The sequence below is a fragment of the Vigna radiata genome, chromosome 6 (genome assembly GCF_000741045.1).
Source record: "Vigna radiata var. radiata cultivar VC1973A chromosome 6, Vradiata_ver6, whole genome shotgun sequence".
In the NCBI taxonomy this organism is placed as follows: domain Eukaryota; kingdom Viridiplantae; phylum Streptophyta; class Magnoliopsida; order Fabales; family Fabaceae; genus Vigna; species Vigna radiata.
In genome coordinates, this window is record NC_028356.1 from 9,251,443 (window position 1) to 9,262,371 (window position 10,929).

The 10,929-nt window shown below is 32.6% G+C and overlaps 1 protein-coding gene across 2 annotated transcripts; it reads left to right on the forward strand.

The window, feature by feature from the left end:
* Positions 1-4,495: 4,495 nt before the first annotated feature.
* LOC106763380 (cation/H(+) antiporter 15) lies at positions 4,496-9,302 on the forward strand. 2 transcript variants are annotated; one of them, XM_022782072.1, is made up of 4 exons: positions 4,496-5,785; positions 5,918-6,296; positions 6,813-7,808; positions 7,922-9,302. In XM_022782072.1, exons 2-4 carry the CDS (start codon positions 6,294-6,296, stop codon positions 9,125-9,127), a joined length of 2,205 nt encoding a protein of 734 aa, XP_022637793.1. In that variant the 5' UTR covers positions 4,496-5,785; positions 5,918-6,293; the 3' UTR covers positions 9,128-9,302. The 2 variants fall into 2 exon arrangements, with proteins under 2 accessions (XP_022637793.1, XP_022637794.1); XM_022782073.1 differs by lacking the exon at positions 5,918-6,296.
* Positions 9,303-10,929: the final 1,627 nt, after the last annotated feature.

Here is a 10,929-nt window from a genome sequence, read left to right on the forward strand (position 1 = left end):
CATGGTTTCATATTAAAATAATGTTTGTTGTTAAAGAATTTTTATTATATTTAGATTTAGATTTTTTTTTAATTTAAATAATTGCTTTGAAAAAATAATCAATACACTAAAAAAACAGTCCTTATAAAACCATTAAATTGTTTTTATTTTTTTTATCTATATTTATACAATTTAAAATTTTGGAAAGATATATTGATAGATAAAAATAAAAATTTAAGTTTTAATAAATTAGGCTATTTTTTATGGTTTTATATAAAATCCGGTTAGTTTCAGATGTTTTTGCGAATTCTGGGAAATTGTGACGACTTTTGCAAAACTTTGAAAAGTTACGAGGGTATCCAGAAATTCTAAAAAATTGTGGCGATTAGTATAAAACTGCCGATAAATTTATACAATTTAAAATTTCGAAAAGATATATTAATGATGAAAATAAAAATTTATGCTATCATAATATTTTCGGTGATTTTGGAGCAAATTCTGGGCAGTTATAATAAACTAAGCTATTTTCGGTGGTTCATATAAAACTCCGATTAGTTCCGGTAATTTTTGGGAATTTTGAGAAATTGTGGCGGTTTTTGCAGAAATTTGAAAAATTACGGTGATTTCTAAAAATCCTAGAAAATTGTGGCGATTTAGTATAAAACTGCCGATAATGTTTAGCAACGTTACTTTTTCTAGCGTTTTTTTTCAACTACAGGAAACATATTTTCCCGGTATTAAAACTAAAAATAACCTTTGAAAAAATCACATTTTTTGTAGTGGGTTATTTTTCTTTCTTTAATAATATTTTTGGCATGATGATGAGACTGGTGGTGAACATTATATCAATTTAGATCAGACGTCATGATTCATAGAAATCCATTAAATGTTATTTTTTACTATAAAAGTACTTTAACCATTTGTATGAATCAAGAATTAACGTAGTTTTACACACAAATATTTCATTTTCTTAAAGAATACATTATCCTTTTTATTCGGCGTTAGAAGGGTGTAACAAAATTGAAAATGTATATCTAAAATTTTCTTAAGATTGACTCAAACTAAATTTGTAAGTATAAACTAATTTAGGAAATATGTGTTTGCAAACAGAGTAACTAACACGAAAGTAGCATCATAATCCTTCGTTACTAATTTGTCTTGGTGTTGGATATTCTCAAAGAAGAGAAAATCTTCTCGAGGGTTTAATTGGTGATTTATCCTTAAAATGTTATACCTTGTAAGATAATATGTTGAAGAAAAAAAAAATCAAAGATACAACTTGAAAAAAACTGATTTGTTAGAAATTAAAACATTATATTCTGTCGTTGTAATTTACTTTATTATTAACTATATCTGTTATAAATTATACAAGAAAATATTATATATTTCCAATTAGTCACATAAATGAGGTGTGATTAATCCACAATATTTCGTGATTAATTGAAAATATATAATTTTTTTATATGTTTTATTCAAAATATTATGATTAATTTAAATATAATTTAATAAGATATAAGAATTTATTAATTATTATAAAAAATCATAATAAAATAAAATTAAGATAAAATAAAAGCTAACTTGATGTATATTGGTTTATAAAAGATATTAGGTTTCTTTATCTAATAATTATAAGGTTATTTCATAGTAAGTCATAAAGAAGTGTGAGAAGAGAAAATATAAACAAAGAAATAGATTAAGAAAAGAAGTTTGGAGAACATAAATATTGAAAAATGTATTCTCATTAAATTTCTCGTTATTATGATTATATTGTGAGAAATGTAACATCCTAAAGTACTTTTCTCGAATGGATTAAGAACTTAAGGTCAATGCTTATAAGAGGTAATGATATTAAGTCATTAATTTTAGCAAAACGCTGCCAAAAATGAGTCACTATATTAATCATTTGAATTGAGTCTTGAATTGATTGCTTTTACCAAGCCACAAGTTCAATCCGAAACAAGTTCATTTTTCAATAGAAAAATTCAAAACAGTTTTAATTTACTTTTTTAAAATATATATATATATATATATATATATATATATATATATATATATATATATTATGTGATTTTTCTTAGCAATCTTCTAAGATACAAGTGATTATATATCTATTAGAAATAAATCCAATCTAATGTGCACTTTACAAACCTATGAAATGGTGATTACATAGAGAAGTTATGGCCTGTTTGTAGTTTATAGCATGCATGCATGAGCTTATTGGAGATGTTGTAACGGGATTTTAGTGTTAATCTGTGTTAATTAAATGCCAATAAAAGGTGATATTAAATGCTTGTACCGTTTTATGTCACAACCAAAAATATCATCATCCAATCACAAAACAAACTAATTTTAATAGTCACCAATCCGAAATTCAGCATTGCCGTTAGAAAAAAATAATCATAGTAACTTGTCAAGAAGTTCTTGGTGCATAATCTACATCTCCCATAAACGAGTTTATATCGGAAGATTTTGACTTCATCCCTTCTTCTTCATTCTCCTCATATTACATGATCTTTTGAAAATCATGGTTGATTTGTCGGAACTGTTTCTTTAGGTGACAAAATGTCGATGGCCGGAAACGTGTCCTTAAACACAAGTATATGGATTTGTGAACCTTCAACAAAGTTTCAAGTTTATCCCAAAGGAATATTCTACGACGACAACCCTTTAAACTACACGCTAACGGTGGTCACTTTACAAGCCTGCTTAGCCTGTTTGTCCACCTCATGCTTGGAATTCCTTCTTCTCCCCCTCGGAGAGACTACCTTCATTCCCCAAGTGCTGGTAATACAACATATATTTTCTAGTATCATCATATGTTTTTATAACTGTAAAGTTTCTGATCTTTATTTTGCATATTATCAAAATAAATTAGAATTTTGATCAGATAACGAATGCTTAAAGCACCTTTAGTTGTGTTTTACATGCTATTGTACATGTAGGTTTGGCTTTAAATGTTCATTTGTATTACTGATGTAGACATGGCTTTTATAACATGGAAAACAATGTTTGCTTTAATAAAAAGGTTTAATCATTCTTATAGTCCCTATTTTCGGTGACTATTTTCAGTTAGGTCTCTCATTTTTTTTTTTTAATTGGGTTTCTATTTTTGAAAAATTGAAGCAATTAGGTCACTGTCGTTAGTTCCGTTGACATGTGGATTTTTTTGAATTTTTTAAATATATTTTTAATTATTTTTATTTTTATTTTTTATTTTTTTTCTATTAAAATTAAAATTTGCCACGTGTCATGACATTGTGCTATGTAGCAATGACAGTGTGAGGCGACACTGTTTTGTTCCAATTTGGTCCTTGTATTTTTATTTTGTCTCAATTTAGTCCTAATTTTTTTTAAAAATTTTAAAAAATTTGTTCCTTCCCAAATAAAATACTGTATGTACATTTTTTAATTTTTGTCTTTAAATTTGTTTCTGTTAAACAAATTATTAGTAATGATGTATTTTAAATCGAAATATTTAACTCTATAAACTTTTTATGAATTGTTGAGGAAGTATTGAGACTATACTTGTGTAGATTACCTTTACACAAATATTTATTATTAAGATGTTAACTTTTATAGGTTAGTCATTCATATTATTTAGGTTAAATGATTTCTTTACTACTATATAAATAAAAATGTGTCATATGTTAGTTTGTAATTTTTTTATTTTTCTAATAAAAAAATTAATTTGTATAAATTTCTTTATAAAGATTTATATACAAATAAAATTTTGTTTGAACTTGGAGAGAAACAAAATTGTATAGTTTTTTAAAAAAACAGTACTAAATTAAGACAAAATAAGAATACAGGGACCAAATTGAGACAAATTAAAAATATAGGGATCAAATTGAGACAAATCTAATGACACGTGGTCTGATAGTGACACGTGGCACTATCAGTGCCACCTCACATTGTCATTGCCACGTGGCAATTTTTTTTAAATAAATAAAAATAAAAATAATTAAAAATATATTTAAAAAATTCAAAAAAATCACGAGCTGACACGTGTCATCCTTTTTAACGGTGTTAGTACGGACCTAACGACAGTGACCTAATTGTTTCAATTTTTCAAAAATAGGGACCCAATTGTGAAAGAAAAAAATGAGGAACCTAACTGAAAAAAATCACCGAAAATAGAGACTATCAAAATAATTAAACCTAATAAAAAAGCAAACTATTTTATCATCAAACGGTATAATATTGATGCATACACATACTCCCCTATGGAAAAATAGTGAGAATTAACTAAAGGGTAAAGTGTGAACAAATGGTTGCTTAACTCATAATTAGGAATGCATGTGGTGAAAAATTGGAGTTCAATATAGAAAAATTATACTTTTAACACATAATTTTTTTACATTCATTTCACAATATTTTTTTCTATTTTTGGGTTAAATATGTTTTTAATCCCTAAACTATCAAACGAATTTGTGTTTTAGTCCTTCTTTTAAAGTAAAATTCTTTTTATAAAAACCTTAATTTTTAGTCCTTGAAAACTAATCCATTAAAAACCAACTTATGTGAATAAAGGTAATATGCCAGTCATTTTTTTTCTGATATCTTTCCAAGCTCCTCTCCCTCCCTCCTCCGACTCTACCACAAACACCTCCAGTGTCACATCGAACACTTCCACTGTGTGATCGTGAGCCGTCCCTTCCTTTCCACGGCCGTTCCCTGGACCCGAATCTTGAAGTCCTTTACCTCTGCCACCGTGAAACTCAACCACCTGCCCATTTAGAGTTGTTGATGACTGTATTTTGACTGTATAAAGATGGTCTTTGAATGTATTTCTAGATGGTCTTTGACTGTGTTTTTCTCAGGGATGGACCCAATAAATGACAACAATTAGTGAGAGCAACAAGCAAGCCAAATCCATCACCCATAGTTACATGTGCAGGGAAAACGTAGATACAAGAAAACACAACGTTGATTTGAGAAAAATACAACACAAAATACACAATTCCTCGGGTACAACAAAAGGTTGTGATATGGGAGGGAACCACATCAATGTGAAAACTTCCATAAATGAAGATTCAATTGAGAAACATAGTTTCTAGACTCTGCGTTGCTCACACGTGGATTGCACCCTTAGTTGTTTCATGTAGCTATATTACTGAAACCCATCATGCCAATAAGCATAAAGTATCAGCTATACACAAATACGTTAATCCATCTGGGTTGGATTCGACCACTTTCCATGTTGCTTGCCAAATGTTTGAAGAAATGTTTGACCTAACTGTTGCTTCAACAATGATCATAATTCAAGGTTTCGTTAAGCGACACTGCTATAAAGATGTTATCCATCTTTTCTGTATGATGTTGGCCTCAGACTTTCACTCTAACAAGTTGACCAACAAGTTACATTATTTACGGCCACATTTAAAATCCAAACTCAAACTTGGATTATTCAAACTACAGATAAAATCTTACACTCATGTGAGCTCTCTCTCCTGCCAAATTCACACTCAAAAACCAGATATGGAAATTCCTGGCCTTCTTTCTCTGTTTCTTTTGATTTCATTTCTCATTCCTCGCATGGTTATTGGAACTGTCGAGCTTAGAGCTTTGATGGAGTTGAAGTCCACTTTGGACCTAGATGACAAGATCCTAGCCTCGTGGATCAGTGACGGTGACCCATGCAGTGGCTTGTTCGAAGGGGTTGCATGCAACCAGAACCAGAAAGTGGCCAACATCTCCTTGTAGGGAAAGGGTCTTTCGGGTTGGCTATCTCCAGCACTGGCTGAACTCAAATGCTTGTCGGGTTTATACTTGCATTATAACAACCTTTCTGGTGAGATACTCCAAGGTAAGCTATATACAATTGTTTTTGTATGAAGGTTTTTCAAAGGTTTAATGTTACGAGATAAGTTGTTACGAGCCTCGAGTTTATTCTGTATGAATAAGATGCCTATAGTACTCCTTTTTTTCTTTCTTTTAGTGTTGCAGTTAGGTGATAACCAGCTGGTGGGGAATATAACGCTAGAGAAGTTAAGAAGGCTAAATTTGAGCTTCAAGAACTTAATGGTACTGTTCCGGCAACACTAGCACATCTTGATCATTTGGAAGTTCTAGACGTTTAGAATAATTCTTTAGGTTGAGATCTAGACCGTCTTTAAAGAGAGCGGATGTAAATTTGGAAAGAATTTTCTTCAAACAGTTTCAAGATCCAACTCCAGGAGACGACCGTGGAAAGAAAGGTGCGGTTCACGATCAGGGTGGAGGTGTTTGAGGCGGCTCTGGAAGTGGCGTCGGAGGTGGTTGTGTAGAGTCAGAGGGAGAGAGAGGAGCTGAGAGATTTTAGAAAAAAACATGACATGGTATATTACTGTTAGTCACATCAGTTGTTTTTTAACGATGTTAGTTTTGAAGGACCAAAAATTAAGGTTTCCATAAGAAGGAGGACTAAAATGTACTTTATTTTGAAAGAGAGATTAAAAACAAATTCTTTTGATAGCTTAGGGACTAAAAACATATTTAACCCTTTATTTTTTAGTTTCTTCTTTTTGGAAAAGAGTAATGATACCATGACATACTTTTACATTCATTTGACATAGAGTACAAGGGTGAAATGGTTATAAAAATGTAAACTTTTGTATTGTTTCAAGAAAGAAGAGAGAAAAAAAGTAAAGAAGGATAATGTCAAATAATTGTAAAAAATTTAGGTGCATCAAAAAATCATTTTCTTTCAAAAAACTAAAAAAATTTCACTATTTTAAGACTATTTTATCCTTATTAAGTGTGTCAAATGAATATCAATGTGTTATGCTATCTTTACTCTTGGATATAATTAAGTTAATACTTAATTTGGTTATGGAAATGCATGTATTATTCAGGCAGGATTGCTAACGGGACCAACATTTTTGTGGAAAATTTTAAGCCTTAGTAGCCAAAGACCCCTCTATGTAGCTCAGGCAATCTCTCTTTTCGGGATGACGATGTTTTTGTTCTTGATGGGAGTGAAAGTAGATCCACTTTTAGTTTTTAGAACAGGGAAAAAGACTTGGGCGATTGGCTTGTGTTCTTGTCTACTGCCACTCTTCTTTAGCTTATGTGTTGCTTATATTCTAAGGCAATATTTGTCCCCGGAATTAGAAATCTACAAGTATCTATATATTATGGCGGCTTTCTCAACAACTGGTTCCTTTCAAGCCACTGCCAGTGCATTACAAGATTTTAAGCTCCTAAGTTCTGAGGTTGGTCGATTAGCAATCTCTTCATCTATGATAAATGGAGCACTCAGCGCGTTATGGCAAGGCATTTTACGCACACTATATCCAAACGCTGTGCAGAAATACACAGACTTATCTTTTTCATTTGATTGCCTCTCTCTGATTTTGTTGTTGCTTGTCATCCTGTGTATTTGTCGACCTATCATGTTATGGATGATACGCATGACGCCCAAAGGGGAACCTGTGAAAGAGTCCTACATAGTTTCCATTTATGTTATGGTGTTGGGGAGTTCACTCCTTGGTGAGATCATTGGTGATCACTACATGGTTGGACCATTGATTCTTGGCCTAGCAGTGCCAGAAGGCCCACCTCTTGGATCAGCATTGGTAGAGAGGCTAGATACCTTGATCTCGGGACTGCTTTTGCCGTTGTTCTTCTTCTCTACCAGTGCTATGTTCAAGATCGATCTAGTTCATCTCTATGACTTCACAGTTGTACAATTTTTGGCCATAGCTAACTTCTTTGCCAAGCTTGCAGGAGCTGTGTTGCCCTCACTTTACTGCAACATGCCACTCATTGATGCACTTGCCTTAGGTCTCATCCTCAATTCCCAAGGCATCACACAGTTGCTGAACTTGCAAAGTTTACACTACTTTCATGTAAGCTTTACTTACAAATAACATTTCTCTCCCTAGTATTGTTGTTAATCGATTTAAGCTTTTATTTTTCATGCAAAGACATTAATTAATGATTTAAATTTTATGTCTTGCAGATTATAGATGATAGATCGTACGCGCAAATGCTGATAGCTTTAATATGGTTGACAGCAGCTTCCAACCCTATAGTGAAATTCTTGTATGACCCATCTAAAAGTTACTTGTCTCTAACAAGTTGGAGAACCATTGAGCATTCTCGTCCCGACATTGAACTTCCGATCATTACATGCATACACTGCGAGGAAAACACTACATCCATGATCAATTTTCTAGAAATATCTAACTCTAGAGTTGAAAGTCCCATTTACTGCCATGTTCTACACCTGCTTAAACTGAAAGGTAGAACAGCCCCACTTTTGATAGATCATGAACTCAAGTGCAGCAGCAACCTATGGCGCACTAATCATTCATTGAACATAATAAATGCCTTTAAATCATATGACCAACACAGCAGAAGCGTGAATGTGAAAGTCTACACATGTATCTCCCATTATGAGACAATGCACAATGAGATATGCATGCAGGCTGCAGAGAAAAGAGCATGCATATTAATTGCGCCTTTTCACAGGCACTTTGGAAAAACTGGGGTTATAGAATTAGCAAATCCCATTAGAGCATTGAATCGCAATTTGCTAAGAACCGCACCTTGTTCCGTTGGGATCTTAGTTGAACGTGGGAGTTTTGTTAGCAACAACCCTCTCACAACTACATCCTTTTATAATGTTGCAGTTGTATTTATAGAAGGGCCAGATGACCGTGAAGCATTGGCATATGCAATGCGCATAGCAGATCACCCCAATGTAAGTGTCACTGTAATCAGGATAACGGAACCTCGCAAGAAAAGAAGAACTTCGATCATAAGAGACCCTGATGCTGAAATAGTTCACAAGTTTATGAGTAACTGCCTCCAAATGAAACGACATGATTTCAAACAGCAAATTGTGAAAAATAGTTTTGAAATGGTTGCTGTCATTAGAGAACTCGAAGGTTACTTTGATTTGATTTTGGTTGGTAGACGCCACGAGAGTGAGTCTTCAATGTTCTATGGAATGCATGAGTGGATTGAGTACCCAGAACTTGGGTCTGTAGCAGACATGTTAGTGTCTTCAGATTCTACCTTTGACGGCTCAGTTTTGGTGGTGCAACAACAAAATAAGGAACGGCCAAAGGTTGGTTCTCAAGATTATTACAATATAGAAAATTCTGTCACCAATGGTGAATTACCAAATGTTTTGGATGTGCATCCTGATACAAAGGTATGACCAATTGTCTAACCTTTGAATTAAACATCTCAGAAATATAGTTGTAGATTGAAGGCAAAATCCCACTCAAAGTGTGATGGGAGGTGAAAGAGTGAAGGTGAAAGCAAGTTTGGAAGTTAGTTTAAAAAAAGAACCTTCATGTTTAGAAAGGTATTTTTAAATCTGTAAATATTTCATCATCATAATGTATTTTTGAATTCAGAATATAAAAAAATAAATGTTGTGGAAAGTATTTTTAAATTTAAAAATGCTTTTCGAATAGTTTATTAAAAATTTATATTCGAAAATAGATGTTTGGAAATATATTTTTAAATCAGAAAATAATTTCAAGAATAGCCATTTTGGAATATGAAATTTTTTTGAACAAGTTTTTCAGAAGACAATTTTACTGATGCAGAAACATCTTCCGAAAAGCTCATTCTGAGATTTATTTTTATATTCCGATACGAGAGTTGTCGTCGGCGAGAAACAAGCAGTCCGTGTTAGCAATTTGGTCAATATATATATATATAAAAGTAAATATTAAATGTGTTAGGACATTATATTTTATTAGCCAATTTTATAAAGTAATCTAATTAAGATAAATATGGTTAAGGGTATATTTGTCATGAAAGGTATTGTGTAGAGACCAGCAATAATTATAATTTATCGAAGGGGTCAAATTGTAATTATTGAAACTAAAGAATATTAACCGCCAGAGGTTATTTAAGGGGTCATGGTCCCCGAGCACAACTATTCATTCCTGATTCTTTCTCTTTATCCCCATCAGAAGAGAAAATCTAGAGGAAACTAAAGGTCTTCTATAGAAAGAAGATCATAGACTACTAATTCAAGTTGATCACAAGAGTAAATTCAGGTTTATTGATTCCCAATGTCTTTAGGTAGGCTTCTGCATTACTATTTGGGAACTAGTTTATTACTCATTAATTGGTATATGATAATCATAAATTTCTAACAATTGGTATCAGAGCATGTTAATTTATGATTAAATTGCATAAACCAAATTTGGGAATTTTTAATTGAATATAAATTACAAATCTGTGATCAATTACGGGCATTAATTCTTGGTGAAAAGGAAATTAAAATCCAATTAAGAATTTCCAATTTTTGATTTTTGAATATGCTTCGGAACCCTAATTTTGGGTGGCCTCATATTGAAACTCTAAGGAATTTTCCTTTTCCGGTTTCCTTCTTCTGTTCGGTGTTGCTGGAGAAATCTAATCATGAACCCTAATTTCTAAATTAGGAAAATTCCCTATTATGAACCCTGAATTGGAAATCCCAATTTCAATCTACCCTCTTCTTCTCCTTCGGCGCTGCTCTGCAACCTTATGGCAGCTTCCTTTCTCTCACGTTGGGACTCGCGACAGCTTTGGGGTGGTCCGCGGCGGCGGAGCTTGTGACCGACACAACGGCAGAGGCGCGACCCTTGGGGTTTAGATGGTGGTTCACGTGCTGTGTCTTGAGCGACAGGTTTGCGGAGATCGACGAAACTTCGTCGTGGTTGGCCGCTGGATCTTTGGGTTTTGGTTTTTTGTTTTTAGTAGGGGTGGGCAAATCGAACTGAACTGTACTGCACTGCTAAAAACTTAACTGTAAAACAGTTCAGACAAACTGAACTGAACTGTTTTTTGTTTTATCAAACTGAACTGAACTATACTGAATTGTACTAAATTACAGTATGAACTGAACTGAACTATTAACTGAATTGTAAACTACACTAACTGAACTATTAACTGAACTGTAAACTGCACTAACTGAACTAAACTATTAACTGAATTGTAAATTACACTAACTGAACT

Coding starts and splice junctions, on each gene's coding strand:
- LOC106763380 (XM_022782072.1), top strand. Junction 7,809..7,921: donor AAAGTTTACACTACTTTCAT/GTAAGCTTTACT, acceptor TATGTCTTGCAG/ATTATAGATGATAGATCGTA.